Source organism: Delphinapterus leucas, chromosome 11 (assembly GCF_059928025.1).
Source record: "Delphinapterus leucas isolate spDelLeu-1000000601 "Yukka" chromosome 11, BTC_Dleu_Yukka2, whole genome shotgun sequence".
Lineage (NCBI taxonomy): Eukaryota > Metazoa > Chordata > Mammalia > Artiodactyla > Monodontidae > Delphinapterus > Delphinapterus leucas.
Window position 1 is genome coordinate 78,421,343 of NC_143139.1, and position 23,201 is coordinate 78,444,543.

At 35.4% G+C, this 23,201-nt stretch overlaps 1 protein-coding gene across 5 annotated transcripts in view; it reads left to right on the plus strand.

Annotated features, from left to right (window-relative positions):
• Nucleotides 1-4,647: 4,647 nt before the first annotated feature.
• NEDD1 (NEDD1 gamma-tubulin ring complex targeting factor) overlaps nt 4,648-23,201 on the plus strand; it is a 43,645-nt gene continuing 25,091 nt past the window's right edge. The window contains exons 1-5 of one of the 5 annotated variants that reach the window (XM_022562392.3): nt 4,648-4,736; nt 6,969-7,112; nt 9,976-10,070; nt 14,084-14,200; nt 17,008-17,148. In XM_022562392.3, the coding sequence (XP_022418100.1) occupies nt 6,977-7,112; nt 9,976-10,070; nt 14,084-14,200; nt 17,008-17,148 (489 nt within the window). In that variant the 5' untranslated portion in view covers nt 4,648-4,736; nt 6,969-6,976. Of the gene's footprint in view, nt 4,737-4,876; nt 5,003-6,968; nt 7,113-9,975; nt 10,071-12,123; nt 12,284-14,083; nt 14,201-17,007; nt 17,149-23,201 lie in introns of those variants that run through there. The other 4 variants (XM_022562393.3, XM_022562395.3, XM_030763473.2 and 1 more) reach the window with 4 other exon arrangements.

Sequence of the window (23,201 nt, forward strand, 5' to 3'; positions counted from 1 at the left end):
TTTTGTGTTTTATTTATAAGTTGAGGATATCACTTTATTTTTTAATAATCAGGAGCAGTTAGTCCCTGAGATATTTTTAAATAAAATCTTTTGATGTTTAGTATACAAAAAATAAACTGCATCATTTAAAATATACCCTTTTATGAATTTTGACAGAGATATTGAAACTACCTTGAAACCACCACAACAATCAAAACAAAGAACAATTCCAATTGCATCACCACCAGTTGTTTCCTTGACTCCTTAAAGTCCATTCCTCCTTCCACCAAGGCAGGTGCTGCACTGCTTTTTGTTACTATGGATTAGTTGGCATTAAATGTGGATTGATATCAGGGTAGGCCCTCTGACTTTGCCTTTAAAAAAAAAGTGTTTTGGCTAGGTCATTCGCATTCCAAAATAAAATTTTGAATTAGCCTGTCAATTTTCACACACAAAAAATAAACCTGCTGGAATTTCATGGAGATTAAGTTGAACATATAGATTAATCTGGAAAAACTGACATTCTAGCAATATTGTTTTCCATCTCATTAATATGATATAGCTCTCTATCTAGGTCTTTAGCTTCTCTCAACAATGTTTTATAGTTTTCAATGTATAGCTATTGCATATATTGTATTAAACTAATTGTAAATATTTCATCCTTTTGAATGCTACTGGAAATGAAATTTTTATTTCATTTTCCAATTGTTTATTTCTAGTATATAGAAATACTACTCTATTTTTGTATATTGACTTTGCATAAGCCTTGCTAAATTCACTTATTGAGTTCTAGGGTCATTTTCCTGTTTGCCTTATGATTTTCTACTACACAATCATATTGTCTGCAAATAGAGTTCTACTTCTTCCTTTCTATTCTGTGTGCTTTTTCTTTTCTTTTCTTTTCTTTCTTTTTTTTTTTTTTTTTTTAACTTTTTGCACTGGCTAGGTCTTCTAGTAGAACGTTGAATAGCAGTAAGACAGGGCATCTTTGTATTGCTCTCAGTCTTAGGAGAAAGGCATTCAGTGTTTTGCCATTAAGTATGGTGCTAACTGTGGACCTTCCATAAATGTTCTTGAACCAGTTGAGGATGTTTCCTCTCTTTTTTTCCTAGAGAGTTGATAATCGTGAATGGATGCTGAATTTTAAAAAATGCTTTTGCTTCATCTATTGGCATAATTATAATGCGATTCTCCTTTATTTTGTTAATATGGCGAATTATGTTAACTGGTTTTGAGTGTTAAACCAACCTTGCATTTCTGAAATAAACCTTACCTGGTCATGATGTGTAACAATCCTTTTTATATGTTACTGGGTTTAACTCACATTTATATGTGTTTATACAATTTGTGTCTCTATGTATGAGGGATTTGAGTCTATTATTTTATGTAATGTCTTTGTCTGGTTTTAGCATCAGAGTAATACTGTCTTTAAAAAAAATGAGTTTAAGGGATATTCCTTTCTCTTCTGTTTTTGAAAAAAATTGCATTGGGTTGATATTATTTCTTCCTTACATGTTTGATAGAATTCAACAGTGAAGCCCTCTGATCCTGCAGTTTCCTTTTTTGGAGAGTTTTCTTAATTACAACTTTAATTTCTGTAATACATATAGGACTACTTGTTATCTATTTCTTCTTGTGTCAGTATTAATATTTGTGTCTTTCAAGATATTTGTCCATTTTATTTGTTATGAAATTTATTGGCATAAAGTTGTTCATACTATTCCCTTATTATCTTTTTAAATGTCTTTTGGTTCTGTATTGACAGACTCTCTTTCAATCCTCATATTGGTAATTTGTGTTTTCTCTTTCTTCTTGATAAGTCTATCTAGAGCTTTATAAGTTTCATTAATAATTTCAAAGAATCAGATTCTGATTTCATTGATTTTTCTCTGCTGTCCATCTGTTTTCATTTTCATTGTTCTCTAATCTTTACTTAAAAAAAAAGTGCTCTTCTTTTTCTAGATTCCTTAAGAGAGAGCATAGATTATTGATGTTGGATCTTTCTTTTCAATAATATAGGTATTTAAACCTATATATTTTTCTATAAGCATTGCTTTAGCTGAATTCCATAAAGTTTTATATGTTGCATTTTACTGATTATTAGTTTGAATATTTTCTAATTTATTTGTGATTTGATTTCTTCTTTGACCTATGCATTGTATACAAGCAAAGTTGTTTAATTTTCATATGTTTGGGGCTTTTCTACATGCTTTACTGTTTTCTATTTCTGTTAATTCTATTGTGATCAGAGAACATACACTGTATGATTTATTCTTTTAAAATGTATTGAGACTTGTTTCATGGCAGCATGTAGTCTATCTTTGTAAATGTTCCATGTGTATTTGAAAAGAATATTTATCCTGCAGAGGTTGGGTACAGTGTTCTATAAATGTCAGTTAAAATACTGTAGTTGATTGTGTTCAGATCTTCGACATCTTTACTGATTTTTTTTTTTCTTATCTGGATGTTCTATCAATTACTGAGATAATTCTGTTAGTCTCCAACAGTAATTAGGATTATGCACGTTCTTTTTCCCCCTTTAGTTCTGACATTTATTCTTTTTTTAAAAAAATTATTTATTTGGCTGTGACGGGTCTTAGTTGTGGCATGCAGGATCTTTAATTGAGGCATGTCGGATCTTTTCGTTGCGGCATGCAGGCTCTTAGTTGCAGCATGTGGAATCTAGTTCCCTGACCAACGATTGAACCTGGGACCTCTGCGTTGGGAGCATGGAGTTTTAACCACTGGACCACTAGGGAAGTCCCTGACATTTATTCTTCATATACTTTGAACTTATGTTATTGGTCACATATTATTTATAATTAATATGGCTTCTGGTTTTGCTGACCTTTTGATTGTTATGAAATATCCCTCTTTGTCCCTAGGAATATTCCTTGTCTTGATGTCTACTTTTGGAAAGCTGCATATGTTTATATAATTCATATATCAGTGAGGTCTCCAACATTTGGCTTCTATTACTTGTAGACTGTATTATACAGAACTAGGAAACGCTATGCGCATAGATAGACACAGAGGTAGGAACAAGAATGGCAGGACCATTCCACAACCATGTCAGGTGATGAGGCTGTAGGACCAGCAGCGAGGAAGCAGCAGAGGTTAATATTTGGCCCTTTATGCTCTTGACAATATAGCATAATGGTTAAGAGCACAGTTTTTGTAGTCTTACAGTTCTAGGTTTAATTGCTGTCCACCATTACTTAACTGTGTGACCTTGGGCAAGTTACTTAACCTCTGTTTCTTCATATGTAAAATGGGGACATATAATAGTACATGTGTTTTACAAACATAAAATTACATATATATAGTATATATATATACTTCATATACATATCTACACACACAAATATATAGTGCTTAGCAAAGTATCTGTTCCATAAATATTTTTATATGTCATTGTATAATATATAATATGATATATTGCTATATCATATATTCATATATTCTAGTTTCCACTTTCCTGCTGACTTCAAATTTTCAGAGATTTAGTTAATTGTCTTTTCTTTCTCCTATTTGCCCTTATTCCTCCTGCCCCTACTCCTACTCTATTTTCTTATTTCCCAACTTTTTGGTTCCCACCCCTGCCAACATGTATTTAATAACCTCAAGAGCTGTAAACTACAATTAAGGCGGTTGCTGCTTGCTGTCTTTGTTTTGAGGCTCCCCATCAATCTTTATAGCTTGTCTAGGGCTTCAATTTCTGCTCTGAAAAAATTTCTTCTCTGCATTTATTAGAGTTTTCTGGTTATTTGCAATATTGTTGCAAATAACCGGGGCTTACATACCTAGTTCAGAAACACACTCCAAGTATGTACTTGTGCTGAAAGAATAATAACACTGTTTACAGAAGAAATGCCCTATATTTTTTAAAAGGATTCTCAGCAGAGCTTATTAAAAAAAAAAAAAAAAGCCCTGTTAGAAGGGGAATATGAAAGCTCAAGTCACCTACTCCTTTTCCCACTCTGAGAAGCATCTCCTTCAGAAGAATTCCCAACCAGATGGTGTTCGATGTTCCTGACCCTGCAGCATGATTTGGAAAAAAGATCATAAGTTTTGAAGTCGGATAACTCAGACACTTAGGCTTTCTGTTATTCCTTAGCTTTTCCTAGCATGTCTCCTGGTTTGTAAATTGCATCGGGTATTATCGGCTGTCCATGGTTTCCTCTTCAGGAAAGACATTCCCAAACCCACATCCATGTTCATTTCCCTTTCATACATTTTGTACCTTTCATCTGAGGCAACTCTCAGGGTTTTTGATTTTCATTTAAGTATGTATTTATTAACGTCTGCCCCTAATACTGGACTGTAGCTCCACCAGGCCAGGGACCACGAGTGTTGACCGTACCCCTGTATTCCCAGGCTAAACTCAGCACTGTGCACCCAGAGTCTAGCAGAGTGCCTGGCACACAGTAGGCAGCCAACGAACAAATGGATGACAAAAGGGCAGCAGCCTCTGGCCCTAGCGCCATCGGTGGGGCGTGGAGGGAGCCGCCCAGGCCCGCAGATCCCTCCCAGGCGCTAGGACCAGGACCCCCACCAGGCCCAGCACCGCCCCTGGCCCTGGCCCTGGCCCTGCCCCTGGCCACCAGCCCGAACGATCCCTTGCGGTAGCGCCTCTCCCGGTGACGCCATCCGGGGGCGGGACTTCCGGCCGCCGAAGTTTAACAGTCCAGGCGGGAGCCGGAAGCCCAGCGCCGGAGAGGGCCGCGCCGGGGCCCCCGGTGTACGGCGGCCGAGAGGTGAGGTTCCGGAGGGCCCGGGGTGGGGGCCGACGGCTGCCGAGTACTTGCCCTCTACTGGTGCCCGCTCTCCGGTCACCTCAGGGGGCGGGTCGGAGGCCCTGGGGTCCCGGGGCTCCGGCCGGCCTGGCGCTCCGGACGGTTACCGGGCAGGGGTGCGGTGGCGCTTTTGGCGCGGAAGTTCCAGGGAGCCGCGGGCCGGGGTCGCGCACCTCCCCCTGCGACGGGCTCCGGTCGGGCCTGAGAGGTGGCCCGGGTCAACTGGGGTAGGTCGGTGGCGGCTCTGGGGGCTGCGCTGCCTCCGGAAAGTTTGCCGCTTGTCCACAGTCCCGTTCTCTTTTTGTAAACCTCTCAAATCCAACTCGTTTAGCAGGTGCTCAAATGCATTTTACGAGGTAACCCCAGTTGAGCAAGACTCCTGCAAGTAAAATGCATTTTGGGTTTTTACTGAAATTTGTAGAACTTTTGTTTAAGCTAAGTCGTAGTGGAATTGTTTTTTGTAGCCGCGCTCCCCGAATCCGGGGCTGACGGTGCTACCGCCTTGTGTCCTGACAGCTCAGTTTTGATGGGAGCCTCTTCCTGAGGCTGATATGATGCCGCGCCCTTAAAATGTGCTCAGTTCTCGGAAGACTGAGGTTGGTGGGCCCTTTCCCGCTCCACTTTGAGAGGAGGAGACCGACGTTGAATGACTTGGCCAAAGTGACTGTCACCTAACTCTGGGGCAGATCATCTGAGCCAGGTCTAAAGGGATCTTTCCGCTACATCACGGCACTCAACAGGAATGGTCTAAGATTATAGTAAAGATATCTTTCAGTGGTTTTTACTGGGTTTACAGATGCCTTTCCAGCACTTCATTGTTGTTGAGTAGGGATCCGAAAGGGCACATGTTACCACCTGTTAAGGCACCAAATCCAAACACTGTGTCTACATTTCAACAGATGACTAACGGCTCTTAGTAGAACTGTATTTATCTGATGAATGAAGCATAGTGAATCACATAGGTGGCTTTTCTAGTTAACAAAAGTTTTAGCTTCTTTATAAACACATTGAAAATTTTGTCTCTGGAGAATGAAAGGGCCCTGTAACTTGTTAGGCCTTTAGGTTGTCCTCTGAAATAGAGTCTGCTCCTCATAAGTGTGATGTTTTGTTGATGACTTGGGAACCTGTCTGTAATATCACTTATGCGCTGCTGCACTCTTGCACTGTCCACACCAGGAAGGTGTGAAGGGTATATTTCTAGGCCCCCATCCCTTCCCTTCCCCTTTCTCCCAGGTATTTCTCAGCATTTTTTTCTTACCCGTCATGCATTACTACTTGCCTTTTGTCTTCTAGACTGCCTTGGTTTATGAAATCACTTTGTCAGAATTCTGTGTTTGAACTGTATACTGTGAACAGATAATACAGGCGAAGGCATTGTAGACTGTGTGTTGGTATAGGGACTTAGTGACATCTTCTTAGGATGTATTTGCTAATTTTAGACTTATTTGGAAAGCCTGCCATGGCGGGATTCTGACCTGCAGGAGTGCTACAGTTTATCATAAATTTTTTAAAAGGTAAGGAAGTTACCTATCCAACAGTTATTTGTTGAGTATCAGCTGTGTGCCAGGAATGTTTCAAGACTGGTAGTAAACAAGATGAAATCCCTGTTCTAAGGATCTTTATTTTGTTCAAGTCAAGGGGAGTTAGACATGAGAATAAGACTGCAGATAGCAGGAAGGGCCATAAAAAATGAAACAGGGTAATGGGATATAGGACAACTGGTATGGAGCAGCTTTAGCCATGGTGGTGAGGGAAGGCCTTTCTGAGGAAGAAACATGAGCTGAGACTGGAATGATGTGAAGGAGATGACCTTGGGAAATCGGGAAAGACCATTCCAGGCAGATGGGGCTGCAAACAGAAAGACTCGGAGGTGAGAAAGAAGGCCAGTGAGTTTGGTGGCCCTGGGAAAGAGAGGTAGGAATGTTACAGCAGGCCAGTTTGTGTGAGGCACGCTAAGGAGGTTGGATTTCATTGTAATTGTTCTGGAGAGTCATTGGAAAGGTCAGCTAAGAGAATATGATCTGGTTTATGTTTTAGAGAGATCACTCCAAAAACTTTGTGGTGAGCACAGTCTCTGAGACAAAAGTGAACGAGTAGAGCCACTTGTTTTAGATAAGATGCCTCATCTTAACTCTTGTTTTTAAAACCTACCCTTAACTGTTTTTAAAATATGTTGTTTTAAACTGTTTGCAGGTGCAGTCATGCAGGAAAACCTCGGATTTGCTTCATCGGGAGATGATGTTAAAATATGGGATGCTTCATCTATGACATTGGTGGATAAGTTCAACCCACACACATCACCACATGGAATCAGCTCAGTGTGTTGGAGCAGCAATAGTATCCTTTTCTTTTTTAAACAACCACTTTTTGTTAGGTTAAACAACCACTATCAGTGAAACTTTTGCATGTGATCCATAATGAGAAATATATTTGGCATAGCTGTGAAATAGGAATTTAGTAAACAGTATGTCATATGATGCACACTGATATTCTCTGTTGATTTCATTAAAAACTTATTTGCAATTCACTACATTGAAAAACACTGCTATTAAAAATATGTTAGCTACTAGATGCAGATCATAGAATTAGTTTTTTTTATTTACAGTTTGTTATTGAATCAAATGGAATAAGGTAGGTAATGGTGGGAAAAGTTCTGAAAGGTTCTGGAATGATGTTTTGTGTCTGTGTTTGGATATTTGTAGTTGGGAAATTAAAGACAGAACTTGAAGGCAGAAGCAAAGGTTGAGGGAAGAGGTAAAAATAGTCAAACATTCCCATCTTACTGATGTATTCTCTGTATTTCTCTTCCTTTCTATCTGTGATGAAAATAGCCTTGTTTCCTAAAAAGACAGGAAAATTATCTAGATTGAACTTTCCTAAGGTTTTTATGTTTCTGATTGACATCCTCCCTGTCTTAATAAGTTCCTAGATGTGGATAAAATGAACTCATAAATAGGGATTTCTCAGTATCTCACTATTGACATTTTGGGCAAGATAATGCTTCGTTATGGAGGCTGCCCTGTGCATTGTAGGATGTTTAGAAGCCTTCCTGGTCTCTACCAACCAGATGCCAGTAGCCCCAGTGGTGACAGCCAAAAATCATCTCCAGAATTGCTAGATGTCACCTGGGAGCCAGAATCACCCTCGGTTGTGAACCACTGCTGTAAACAAAGTATTCTTACCACCTTTTGTATGAAAATGTTCTGTATACTTGGTATGCTAGAAATAATCATTCGTTTGTGGAACTCATACGCATACACTATTTCTTAAACAACAGATTAAGCTTTAACATGTGTCTGATCTTATCAGTATCAAAGTAGTAATATTCTGCTTCCTGATGAAAGTAAAAATATCAAAGCTTTAAAATATGAATGATTCATGAACAAAAACAGAAGTTTTCATGCTCAATCTAATTATTCTTGCAAATACATAACAAAAATGATGAATTTTCTTATTGAATTAAATTTACCTCTTCATCATTCCTTGATTTTGTATTAAAGTAGCAAAATAAATAACTTTGGTGCTCTATTAATCAAACTCATGGTGAAGGGACTGCAGTTTTGAAGGACTCTAGATGTAGAGTGGGGTAAGATGTTTTAAAAAGAGTCACAAATGTGTGAGGTTCCTTCTATTAGATTTTTATTATGTTTAGAGCTTAATTTTCCTTGTTACTCACTGCATAAAAGTAGCAGTTCTTAATGAGATTTATTATATTTTTCCTCCAAGGAATTTTATTAGGAGTTGATACATTTACTGATAAACCACTTAATGGTCTGTCAACAAAACTGATGTAACTATGTGATGGTGTCCTTTGACTTTTGGAAACTGGTCTTATTTCTGTATAGTTTTGTTGTACAAGTACATGTGCACTGAAAACCTTTGTATAGTTTTATGCCTATTGAGGCTTTGATGCCTTCCATAGAGGTTAGTTACTGAAGACCAAGGAATTCCCAGACTCAGAGATTTAGGGACCACTTAGCATGGATCCCAAGGACAGCGTTGATGGTGAGGTGCCAGGAAGATTAGTTTTCTTTTTTTTGGTTCTCTAGGTAATATTCCTCACTTTCTCATGATTTCTAAAACTACATGAGAAATAAAAGGAGTAACTAGAGTACCCTCTTGTATTGTTTTCTTTCAGTCCTTTCTTTAATATATTCTAAGGAGAAAAGTAACAATAAACATAGGAAGAAGCCAAGGAAAGGGAAATGATTTATTTTTCTCAGTGCTGTAATACCTAGGTAGGTGGAAGTGATTTTGTTTGAATCATATATCATAATAAAATTACAGTCCATGGTATGTTCACAAAATATCTGAATGTTATGTAAATCATCCAAAAGTAATGCAGTTAAGACTTTGCTTGTTAAAAGTATAGGTTTAAACTTCTGATATTTTAATTTGTTTTGACTCAAAATCAGATTCTTGGTCTTGGTTATATTATTGTATTTAGTCATTTTAGTTTTAAAATACTTACATTGTTTTGTGTTTACTGATTATTCCACTTATAATTTATGTAAAATAAGGAAAATATAATTTTAAATTATTAAATTATATTTTAAATAATTATTTTAATAATTTAAAATTATATTTTAAATAACTTGAATTTAATTGAATTGAAATAAATTCAAAACTCTTATAACATAGTTGCTGTGTAACCACACTTATTTATATTTGCTACATATACTGTAATATTCTTAATACATTTAAGATTAAAACACTATCACAAAAATTCCATCCTGAGAAAATATCAGGCTTGATTTCTTAGTGGAAAAATAGGAGACTAATGTGGATATTTGCTTCCTAGCTTGAATTGGTATCAAGCACTGCGTTACTAAATAGCTGTCTTAACAGTATTTATAGATGAAAAGGTTGATTGATACTTGCCTGATGTTGCTTTTATCATGCTCTCATCCTTGAAGGATAAAATTAGACCTTCTGGCCTACTCTTTGAAAATGGAGTAGTATTTCACATGGGTTAAATAGCTTTCAAGTGATAGCAAAATCAGAAAGGATGGTTCTTCCCTGCAGTAGTAGTAAAGAGAATTAGTCTTAGTAATTAGTAATCTGAGCCAGTTTTGAAAGCTAATGTATCAGCTATATTCATTGCTTAGTGTGCTTGCTTTTGTCATCTCAATTCTTATAATGATAGTCGAGTGCTAGAGCTGCTCATGGATTGTTCGATTCTCCATAACTCTTCATTTAGATAACTTTCTAGTGACAGCATCTTCCAGTGGTGACAAAATAGTTGTTTCAAGTTGCAAATGTAAACCTGTTCCACTTTTAGAGCTTGGTGAAGGGGTAAGTGTTTTGTTTTTTTTTAACTTTTAAAAATCTTAGTTTTGCTTGGGTTGTAATTGCTTATTTATTATGGTGCTGACAACTAAATATAAAGGTGTTTAAAAGCAGTATTCTTAACCTGAGCTTAAAATAATAGAGTAACACTTAAAGGTGAAATAAGTGTGCTTACTGAAACATCTTTAGGTAAAACAATATTGGGTACTAGGGGAGCAATCAAGGACTTACATTTCATCAACTAGGCAGTTACTTTCTCCATTTCCCCTCTGTGGGAGGTTCTCTGGTATTGCTGTGGTTTTTCAGGATGATGTTCCACCAAGGTCACTGAGTAGATTTGAGCAAAAGAGTCCTAATGATGTAGCCCTACCTTTACTCATTGGACATTGGGCTCAGGACCATCAGCTAAAGAGCCTTATCTGATGGTAGCCTTCTGCTTTACCTTCTGTCCACATGGTACTGCCTGAGTCTCCCCAAGCTCTCCTGCAACAGGATGCCTTTGTCCCAGAGCTTTGGTCCCAGAGCATTTAAATGAAGCTCTCACTATATGTTCTTACCCTTTAGTTTTATAAGTTAATCCCTCTGATTCAGGATAATGCTGGCTTTCTTATTTCCAATCACACACTTCTTGAAAGCTATTTCCATTTTAAATAAGATCTAAATAAAAAGGAATAAGTAGTTAGTTGGTAGCTTGTTCTTTTTTTAAATTTCATAGTTTTCATAGCAGACTCTAAACCATTATGAATTGTCGTAATTTTACACACTGGAGTAGATAAGGCAGCCCAATTAATAATTGTTCTACTCCAATTACAGTGGAGTAGAACACAGCAGAGCATTGGAATATAAGCTCATCTAATGTAAAAAGGACTTAGGATTTCTATCAGTCCTTTCCTAAAGGTATCTGTTGGATTGATCTCAGCATCAGTTCCAGCCCACAGATATTAAGAGACTGGGGCGGAGAGAATGTATGCTAAGGGTAGGAATGACGTTTGCCTATCAACCTCAGTAAGTGAAATTGAGGCAGAGAGTGTCGCTGCGCAATAAAGGCAAACTGTACTCTTCAAGAGCAGGCGGAACATCTTAGTCATCTTTGGATCTTCAGATCATGTCAAAGGTGGGCAGCAAACATTTGTGAGTTAAATATCAACGTCAAAACAATTTAGATTTCCACCTCTACCACAATTTATATATCTATCTATCTACACACATGCGTGCGCACACGCGCACACACACACACACACTCTACTTTTATGCGTTGCCTTAGAACCAGTTTGGGACCGTTTTTTGTTGTTAATGTGTAAAATATAAAAATGACATGATATTTACAAGTGTGACACCACTTTAAGGATTTTGTGAATATTTTACATTAGTTGCTGTAGTTCTGTTTCCCACAGTTAAGTCATATCAGGATGCAGGTTGATGAAAGTGAGATCATTGTAGATCATTATAATTTAAATCTGCTTTAGTTTACTTACAAAACATTTTACAACCATTGGTTTTTTTAGTCTTTATTAGTAATTTCTTATAACATATTAGTGTGTTGGTAACCTTTGCTTCATAGGATCCAAGTCCTATTACTTATGTACCATTTGAGATATTAGACTTTTGCTCATTGGGAAAATAAGGTTCTGTCCTACTTATTTTAACATTATTTTTAAGGTGGAACTTTATTAAGTTTCATATTTATTTTCTTTGATTTTGTATTTTACCTCTTTAAAGTAGACATATTGGTCTTAACAGTATTATAATGGATACGATAGGCTACTATATAGCCTAGAAATTTGACCTGATGTTATTTTCAGATTTTAAAATTCCACCCATTGCTTGTGTCTTAGGGTACAGGATTTCTGTAATAACCGCTCAATTTCCGTTAATTATTTAAGTTCATTAGCTACGTTAATAATCTATTAACATAAAAAGATATTCTATCATTATGGTAAGCAGCTATAAATACAGGTTTTGTTCTGAGCCCTTAAGAATAATTTGAGTGGTTTTTGATGATTAGAATCCTAATATATTGATCTTTGATGGATGCCCTTCTTCTCTGTTTTCTTTAAAGGTTATTTTGATAGCTCTTAGCACACTGTCCTGATCTGCAATGATAACCAGATTCTAACTTTTACTAGTCTGTTTAGACTAAAGTCAATTCCTAGAATGACCTGCAAGAGAATTATAGCGACCATACTGAAACATTGATGGAACGTGCTCCTGATATTTTTGTATGTGTTAATAATTTTGACTCAGTCAAAATTTCAGAGCTGGAAGAAGCCTTGGGGGAGGGAGAGGGGGTTATCTGCACCCTTTTAAGAATCTGGTGCTCTCTTGAGCAGAGGATGTTTTTGAAGATGCAGGACTCTCAAGAATAGTAGATCTGGTCCTCATCTCTCGTTTCTCAGATGTAGAAATGTAGGCTCGGAAAGGTGAGATGACTTGCCTAAACCTACATAGTTTGCCTTTTAACCTTTAACTAAGTCACAAAATGTCCCCTTTGGAATTCATTTCTCTTTTTTCCCCTCATGGTATTCAGCTAGAGGTGAGAATAATTAATGTAACTATGCAGTGTATCTGAAAATTAAATAGAGAAAAACATGCAATACTGTGCTCTTTGTAGCATAGTTACTGATGGTACTACCAGATAGATGACACTCATAGATAATCATTGTGAGAAAAACTTGGTTACCTCTGTACTTTAGCCATTTGTTCTATAAATATTTATTGAACATGGATATGGTCTTTGTTCTAAGGAAACTGACATTCTGCTGAGAGACAATAAACTAGTAAACAGAATACTGAGTATAGTGATAAGTTGTTCTGCAGAGAGCTAAAATAAGATATTGAGATAGCAAGTTAGGTTAAGTGGCCAAGGGAGGTCTCCTGAAGTTGTGGCATTTAAGTTGATATCTATTGACGAGAAGCAGCCATTCAAGCCAAGATTCAGGGAAATTAACTTTCCAGGCAAGACTAGCTGTGTAGAAGCCTCGAGGCAAATATAGTGTTTACGGAATGGAAGATGGTCAGTGTGGCTAGAGAATTAGTGGATAAGGAGGAAAACGGTGAGAGACCAGGTAAGAAGGGGCAGATGAATAGGGCTTTGAAAGCCAGGTTAATGATGAGTTTGGAATTTATTCTAGGTGTGATTGGAAGCCATTGAAGATTTTTAAATGAGAGACACATGATCTGATTTACATTTCTTAGAGGTCACTCTACTTATGGAGCATGGGATGTAAGGAAGCAGGAGTGGAAGCAGGACAGCCAGTTAGGAGGCTGCTGTTGTGTTCTGTCAAGGTTTGGATTAGCTAGCAGTGCTAGCTAATGACAGCAGATAAAGGGGGGCCCATGTGGGATAGATTTTAGGCTTGGAGTTTAGAGAACTTACTGATAGATTGGGCAGAGGGAGAACAAGGAATCAAGGTTAATTCTGGACTTTTATCTTGAGGAACTGGATGAATGGGACCTTTACAGTGGTGGGGGAGAGTGTAGAGTTAGGTTCTGATGACATGATGTTTGAGACTTGGGCCATTAGGGGGAGATTTGCTGTGACGCTGGACTAGTATCTTATCCTCTTTATAAAACTTTGCCCCTCTGTAAAATGAGGGTTTTAAGCTAGGCATTCTTTACAGTTCCCTCTACCTTAAGAATTTTCTGAGCTGTGGGTTGATTTTAATGTGAGATATTCTGTGGGAGTCTAAGACCAGGTTTTATTAAAGGGAAATATTAAGGGCAAGTAAGCCCTGATGGGAGCCCAAGACTTGCTGGTATTTCCTAAGCTTCCTTTGTCACCACCTTTCTGTGGACTAGAACATGAATCTGGTTGATTTCCTTAAAGCCTTTTTGAACACTTTGCAAACTATTGAATCCATGTGACAGATAATGAGAGGTGAATCTTTAGTACAAGAATTGGCATGTTTATAGCATTTAACTCAACAAATATTTTTCATGTGCTTACCAAGTGTTGGGTGAGACTTGAAAGTCAGCTCTGGGCTCTGTTAGGTTAATGTGACTTTTATTTTCTTTAATAGCAAAAGCAGACATGTGTCAGTTTAAATTCAACATCAATGTATTTGGTAAGCGGAGGCCTAAATAACACTGTTAATATTTGGGATTTAAAATCAAAAAGAGTTCATCGATCTCTTAAGGTAAGCAACTTTTTTTTTTTTTAATCCTTACAGAAATGGGTATCCCACAATGTGTTTATTGGTAATAGTTACCAAACTCTTAATTTTGAGCTTTTATGATAAAAATAAGCTGCTTCAGAATTGAAGTGAGATTTGTTAGGGAAAAGAAAGATGCTGTGTAGCCAAAAACTTAATTTTTTTGGTTTATTTTTCCCTCCACATATGTTACTATATTGCTGGGGTTAAAACTTTTTCCTTATTTTTTCACTTTGGTCTGCTCTCGTGTGAGTGAACCACTTACTTCATTTAAACAAAAATATGGTTTGTTGTCATTAGAGATCTTTTTAAGGCACTTTGAAATAATGAGAGTGGTTTTGGGATGACAGTATTTGGGGATATGGCTTCTTAGTTCTCTGTTACATTTTGTATGTATGTATTTTCATCTTGGTAATGAAATGTTTCTAAAATAGTTTACTACTGACAGTTAGTGTTTCTTTAAATAGTTAGCTTTTTGCAGTTTCAGAAAATGAAAATAATCATGAAAGCCCCTGGTCGCGATTGTTTTTTTGGACTTCTGTCTTTTTAATATTTGGAAGTTCATTTATTAAATTATTTTTAATTTTTATGTCTTTTAAAAAAGTTTTAATATGCAAAATTTTAAACATATTTTTATCTATACACACACATACCTATATACACAGAGAAAGAACTTCCTTTAACTCATCATCCATGTACTCATCACCTGATTTCAGTGATGATCAACTCATGGCCAGTATTGTTTTATTTATGTGCTCATCTACTCTCTCATCTTCAGACCTTCAGAGTATTTTGAAGCAAATACCAGAGATCATTATAATTTTATTACATATCTTAATGTCATTGAGTTATTTCTTACTAGAGAAATAGTATATAGAAGAATGGTTTTCTCTTAGCTAAGTTGAAATATAATCTTATGATTGCTGTTTAAAATATTACTTTTGGAAGTTCATTATTTTTAAGTATTAACTAAACTTTGAAGAGCCTTCAGGAAAATTGAGAAGTTGCCAATAATGAGAATACTTAACTTTTATTGAATTCTTTGACATGCCAGCCACTGTGCTTAACATATTTATTCTATCTATTCTACAAACTCTGCAGAGCAGGTAGTATTTTTCCTAAGTACAGATGGAGAAACTCCAACTCAGAGATGTTAAAGAACTTGTTCAATGTCAAGCAACTAGTAAGGGCAAAGATGAGAGGCACACTCAGATATTATTCATTGTTTAATATTTTAAATTATGAAATAATTAAAGCTGTTTAGGGGGATATACCTAGTATGAATAAAGAATATCTTAAAGAATTGAGAAGAGATTAGAAGTCTGTGGCCAATTTTGTCACACAGAATCACACGTTTTAGGAGCATCACTTATTCCCATCCCTCCTTACATGGCAAAATTCTACTCATTTTTCCATCCTCAGCTGAATTACTTATTTTCCACAGTTGAAATCAGGAAGACACGCCTGCCTCTTTACAAAGTCATAGAAATTGTATTGGACCCCACGTTATAATTTCTCAAATGGGAATGATGCACTATATGTCCACTCCTTCTTTTTCCTTTCTTATCAGATATTCTTTTCCTCAGGATGGCATTTGTTTGATTTAAAAAAGCAGTAAAATGTAAAGGCATTTCCCAGCATGCTTCAAGGACCATTTGAAAAAGTTGTAAAATAAGTGGAATATTATAGCTACTATTCTTGATATTACATTAATCTAATTACAAGATACAAAGGTTGGTTTGTTTATCTTATTAAGGTATGACATCAAACTGTTAAAAACTATGCTGATCACTATGCTCCTAGGCTAGATATCTCTAATTTAATTTTGGAAAACATAGTCCTTGTGAACTCAGTTTGTTTAAAACTGAACAGTTTTATTTCCTCAAAGTGGATTCCCCTTTGGATTTGGGAGACAGTCGAGTATAATGAGAGGAAAATAAGCTTTGGAATATGACCTGGATTGAATCCTGCCTCTACCACTGGCAGTTCTGTGAGCTTGCACAGTTTCTTAACCTTAGTTAACTCATCTATCAAATGGGGAAAATGGCCTTGCCTCCCATGATTTTTCTAAAGATTAATAATAATATATAAAACTCCCAGCCTTAGTCAGTACTCAGCAGATGGAAGCAGCAGCCATCAAATCTCAAACATGCTTTGCTCATTCTGGCTTTGGGGCTTTTGTTTTTTGCTCTCTTCTATTTTGCAGTGTCAGTTTTCTTTCTCCTCCCCTAACTTACCTCTTATTACTTTTTTTAATGTTGAACTCAAGCTTTCTGTCTTCCATAAAGCTTCCTCTGTCAACTCAGTTCACAGTGATAACTCTCTTTCCTCTGACACTTTGCCTCTGCCACTCATTTAGCATTCATTCTGCCATTTGCATGTTCACTTAAATGTCCTGTCTTCTCAGTTGAACAGTAATATTCTCAAGGGCAGGGACTCTCATAATAATCAACTTGCAATAAATGTTACTTGTCAGTGGAAGTGAATTCTTTAAGGTAGACATAATGCCATTTAGAAAATTACCTTTCCTTTTTGTCTCTTGTTTCAGGGTGCCTGACCATTATTATGGTTATGAAAAATAACTCTTTGTTCCCTGAAAAGACTAGGTGTTAATCAGATAGTTTACTACTCACTTGAGTAATTTTTTGGGGGTTATTTGAGGAAAATGTTAAAGCATATATTAGATTGACAAATACATAATAGTTACAAAACATGAAATTTACAAAAAACCGTGAAAATATGCTGTTTGAAGGTTGTGTGGCACTGTATTTACTTTCATTTCTTTCATTCAGGATCATAAAGATGAAGTAACTTGTGTAACATATAATTGGAATGACTGCTACATTGCTTCTGGATCTCTCAGTGGTGAAATTATTTTGCACAGTGTAACCACTAATTTATCTAGTACTCCTTTTGGCCATGGTAGTAACCAGGTACAGTATGGATTTATTCAAAATAAAGTTGATAAGATAGATTTTTTAATTATCTAACATAAGACAATGAATTTGAGTTTTTAAAATTGAGTATTTTAAATTTGCATTTAGCTCACTCAAACTTAGGTAGCTGTTTTTTAATGGTAGTATGTAAAAGCTAATTCATACTAGATGATGGTGCTTACATGAGTTCGGTTATGCCACTGAATAGTCACATGCTCCTAGAACTTAACTATGTATAAAAAATACAGATAATTGTTAATAGGTTAAGCCCAAAACATGGATATTAATTATGACATTATAATTATAGAAGTGTTGCATAGCTTAATCTATGTCAGCTACAAGACAGGTACTTATGTTCATAAATACTCTGTTTGGTGGACATGGAATAATTGTATTGGGTTGGCAAAAAGTTCATTTGGTTAATGAATCCATTGTTCAATAAAGTTCTTGGTGAAAATGAAAAATGTCTTTTATTTTTACTTAAAACTGAATGAGCTTTTTTGACTAACCCAATATTGAGGCACAGGGTAAATTGAGTTTTCTTTTTTGTTTGTTTCAAGTATGTGATAGTTAAAGTATCAAAGCATATTTATGTATTTCAGGTTAATACAAGTATTTAGGGAAAATTTTTATAGAGGAAAATTAGTCAATTACTGATTTTTTTTTCTTTATAAAAAGTTAGTCTATAAAATTCTTAAAAGAATAAATTCAGTTTCTCAAGAAATCTAATCCTTGGCTAACTTTCCATGAAATTCTCCACAGGAATTTCCAATGAGGTGAAACTTCTTTTAATCTTTTTATTGTAGTCACTTTGGCCATAAGTATTATTAGATAAAATATGGGAGCTCTTCAATTTTGAAAAGCATTAAAATCATTATTTGAATAGTATTTAGTGTTTAAGGAAAATTTAATGGATATTAAAAATGTACAGGAAAAAGTCTTTTCTCAGATTTCATATGTATTGAGGTAATAAAAGAGATGTACATATAAATGATTTTATGGAAGATTGATGAAAAACAGTCTTATGGTGATCCAGAACAGAGAAGACTGTCTGATTGGGAATAAAATAGAGAAAATTGAAGGAGGGAGGATTTCATCTGGGTCTAAGGCTTATAAGTGATTTTGTTTTGTTTTGTTTTACTAGTATATAAACTGGTCTCTGACAGTTATTTGATTCTAGCTTGTATTAGGGTTAGCTCTTTACATGTCCACATTATAGTTGGAACCGTGTCTTGTTTCTTTGTACTCAGCCATTGTCTAACTTTGTGCCTTATATGGAAAAGATCCTCAATAAATATATGAGTAGATGAATACATTTAAAGATAACAAAGATCTTAATAGGCTAATAAAGAACTTTGGGAGAGGGATATTTTATATGGAGGAAATCATATGAAGAAAAACAAGGAGAAGGGAAAGCGTATGGGTTTTATATAGGGCTAATGTGAGAAAAAGATTAGAAAGGTAAGCAGGAACATAGTGTTGAAGTGGGACTTTGAATGCCAGACCAAAGTTTGGCTTTTATTTTGGAAGGCATTTAGGGAACTCAGAATTTTTTGATTAGTTGAGTATTAGAATCATAGAAACCCTGAACTGAGAAAAGCCTTTAGAGGTAATCTCACTTTCTGCATTTTATGGATGAGGATAAGTGATTTGCCACAGAGAATGTATTAATATTGTCATAAAAATAGGAAATAATATTTTGTTTTTGTCATTTTTTTGGTTATTTGTATTATGATAATGGAGACATAAAACCTAAGCCCACAGAAGTTGGAACTATTGGGAAAAAATTGTATCTAGTGTTCAGATGCCTTGCTTTTTAAAGAAATAGAGTAATCTTCTCCTCCTTCTTCCTCTTTTCTCCTTCTTCTTTCTCTTCTTCTTCTCTTTCTCCTTCCTCTTCTTCTCTTCCTCTTCCTCTTCCTCCTCCTCTCTTCTTTGGTATATTAGAAGCATCCTAAATTTAGATTTATAAATTCTGGGTTGACTTTTCAGTAACAAATATTAGGTCAGATACTACCATGTATATTCTTAGATTTCAGTTTTTATTGTATTTTGCTAGAGAGTTTTCTTATTAAAACAAAAGATGAAGGAATGGTCGTGAAAACATTAGGTTTGGTTATTACTCTTGGCCTTATTGTGTGTAAAATCTTAAAGTTTTAAAAATTGAGATAACTTACATATAATAAAGTACATATATCTTAAATACACAGCTTGATGAATTTTTATACATACATACACCTGTGTAACTGCATACTACCAGAATCAAGATACAGAATCTTAATCCTTTCCAGTCACTACCTCATATTTCTTAAAAGAATTATATGTGTCTGGTTTCTCTTAGTCTTCATTATGTTTGCTTTGTTGCATGGAATAATAGTAGTTCATACTGTTTTACCACTGTGTAGTATTCCATTATGTGGATGTGCCACAATTTATTTATCCATTCTACTGTTGATGGACACATGAACTGTTTCCAGTTTGTAGCTATTGTGAGAAAGCTACTATGAATATTCTTATATAAGTCTTTTTATGGATATATGTTTTCATTTCTCTTGAGTAAATACTCAGGAGTGAAATTGCTTGGTCTTAGGGTAGGCATCAATTTTTACTTTATTAAAAATTGCCAAAAAGGTTTTAAAGTGCTTGTGCCATTGTATACTTTTCCCAGCAATGTATGTGAGATCCAGTTGCTCCACGTTTTTGCTCATACCAAATATTGTCTATCTTATTAACTTTAACCACTTTGATGGTTGTGTAGTTGTATCTCATTGTGGTTTTAATTTGCATTTTTCTGTGTTGAATGAGTTGGCACACTTTTATATACTGTGAGGTCACTGTTCAAGTCTGTTTATCCTTTTTGTTTGGGGTTATTTCTGTTTTTCTGATTGATTTATAGTTTATTCTGTATTCCAGATGGAGTCATCTTTTGGATATACACGTTGCATATATCTTCCTTTAGCCTACGGCTTGCCTTTCCACTCTCTTAATGCCTTTAAAAAAAAATGAACAGAAGTTCTTAAATTTATGTCTGTTACGCTCCATTTCAAATTAATTTTTGTATATGGTGTGAGATGGGGTTCATCTTTCCATGCAGGTATATAGTTATGCCAACATTATTTATTACAAAGACCATCCGATTGCCACTGGGGTGAGTGTAGGTGGTGAGAGGGTTCAGAGAGCATTCAGGCAGAGGTTATCACCTTGTAGAATTCTTACCACCATTTATTGTGTTTCAAGTACAGTGATCATTGCTTTATATTACATTTTCTCATTTATTCTTTGCTACTCACCTGTGAGGTATAGGTTATTCTCATTTTACAAGTGAGAAAACTGAGATTCCAGGACTTTCTGATCACAAGATTCTTAATTGACTGATCTGAAGGTCGACTCTTGAAGAGTGGTAGCATTGTTTCCTTTTGAATCTCTTTCTAGCTTAGAGGCAGCTGAATGTATAAGGATTTGAGGATCCAAACTTCTGGAAACTTTGCAGTATTCTCTTGTCACTTTGTGCAGGAGTCCAACATTTATTCTTATCTCTTCTTCACATGAAAAAAATGTTTTAATTCTAGGTGACAGGTTGCTGTATTGTTGATTTTCAAAGGATTTTTTTCATTGATTACTTTGCATGGCAAAACTGAATATATCTTCTAGTTTAGGAAAACAGTAATGCTCAAAGCTTATCTCTTGTGCAAGGTCAGATGAACCAGAACCTAGATTTTCACGTTCTTGCTGCCTCTTGCTTGGGCAGTTGGCATCTCTATAAGCTTTTTTGGTATAGCTTTATGTTGTAAATCCCACATTTATTTGGAGAGCTAGCTGTGTGAGCCTGGGCAAGTGACTTAACTCTCAAGCCTCCTTTTCCTTAACTGTCAAGTGAGAATGAAAATATACTTTCAACAGGGTTTTGTTTGGTTTTGGTGTTTTTTTTTTTTTTTTTTGGTCTAGATGAGATGCTAACATAGTTCCTAACATGTGGAGATTAGGGAACTTTAGTGTGAACTTTTAATGAATAATCATATTAATTTACTAAAATAGCTTTTGTGATTTACTTCTGCAAACTGGTTTGAACATCTTTAGGTTTAATGTGTTCCCTCCAAACCCCTGCTAATTAACCAGTTGTAACTTGACCTCAGTAATCATATTTCGTGTTTTAGAGCAACTTAGAATAAGGAGAGCATTAAAGAAGGTGAAGAAATCGAACTGGAATGTGTTGGTATTTTTCCCTTTTCCTGGAACAAATGTTTATATATTTTTCGTGTACTATATTATTTCATTTTTCTCTACAGCATTAAAGCAGAGTGCCATGGGTTAGGAAATACCACTTGGCCTCTTTGTATGTAAGTATGCAGTCTCAGTTTTCTTAGTGAAGAAAGTCACAGTTATGATTTTGTATACTTATGTTTCCATTTTACAGGCAGCATAATTGAAATCTGTGGAGGTTTTTTTTTTTATAAGATTCCTCACAATTCATTTATGATTTCAAGTATATTAAATATTCATTTTTTAAATTTAAACAATGTTCATAAAAATTTCAAGTCTGTTTAAAAATTGACATAATTCAATTCCAATACACTGTCACCCAGCCCATTTTCTACACTGACAGTTTTACTATAGGGTTTGGGTTTTTGAGAAAAATAGTAGATAGGGCACATATAATGATTAAATTAAAATTTTCTATTTTTGTTTCCGTGAACAATCAAGAATTTGAAATCTTTAAAAATCATCAAATTGATTTCTTAGCAAAAGTGACAAAACCATGGAGTCTCACTGAATCTGCATTATAGTGAATTTCATATTGGAAATGAGATTGCCTGAATATATTGAGAATCTTACTTTGAAGTGTCTGAGCTGAATTGAAGCTATTAGTTTTTTGTGGATCGCAGTGTCTGTCTGCAGGGGAGAAAGAGCCTTACTGCTTCTGCAGAGCTGCCAGGGCTGCCAGACTCCTTAGAATATAATTGCAAGTCGCTATTTGGCAAGTTCAGCAGCTTAGGCTCACAAATAGGTTAACCTGTGTTGCCTTTCTCAGACTGCAGCCTTTTTGAAAGCAGTTAAAAAGTGGATCTATTTTATTGATTTCTTAGATTTAAAAGTGATTTTTAAATGCAATGTCTGTGAGATTTTAAATATAGCATTTTTCAGTATATGTTAAATAAGTCCATTTTCTTCAGTTAAATTTTTGACATTTTAGGTATAGCTTTTGTAAGTATTAATAAGCCTTATGAGTATGGAGAGCTGGTAAGTAATTATTAATTACATTTTAAAAATAATTATTTTATCAAGAATGAATTTAATTCCAGTTTAGTTAACTTGGTTGACTGGTTTTGTTTATACCTGAACTTTGGCACTCAAAAAGTTTGACTGACTACAAAGCTTTATATCAAGAATAGTGGTTTCCTTTATGTTATATGGGAATGTTGGTATACAGTTGTATACTATGGTATAATATGTTCTTGCTTCTCTTTATATATTTCTTTAGTATTTGTATACTTTTCTAGCCTTTATATTATGTTTTTGAGCAGTTTTATGATTGACATGTTGGCATAAAATAAACTTCCATATGTTTATATATTCTTAAAGTATAATTTTTCCTTTTGTTCTTCTCTTCTACGTTTTAATAGGAAGTGATTTGAAGAATGTTTTCTTGCAGTTTCTCTGTATAGCTCTGTCTTCCTTCCATAAAGTTATAATCATTCTGTTGGTCCAATCTTGTCTTCTGCTTTATCTTATTAGTGTTCTGTCCCAGGTATTCTCATGTTGCTAGTCTTCATAGCTATAATTTTTAATGGCTACACAATATTCCATTGTTCAAATGCCACAGCATATTTAAACATTTCTGTACTTTAGGTGTTTTCCAAATTTTTATAATCACAAGTAACATATGTTAATATTGTTTCCATAAGTGTATGTTTTCTGCTTTGACTTTTTCTTTGAGATTACAAATTCTCTTTCAACATAACCCAGTAGCAGCAGGCTCACATTTTCTTTCCTTGAGGAGTTCAAGTGTGTTACTCTATCATTTTTGGTCTCAAATGTCTGATGATAATTTA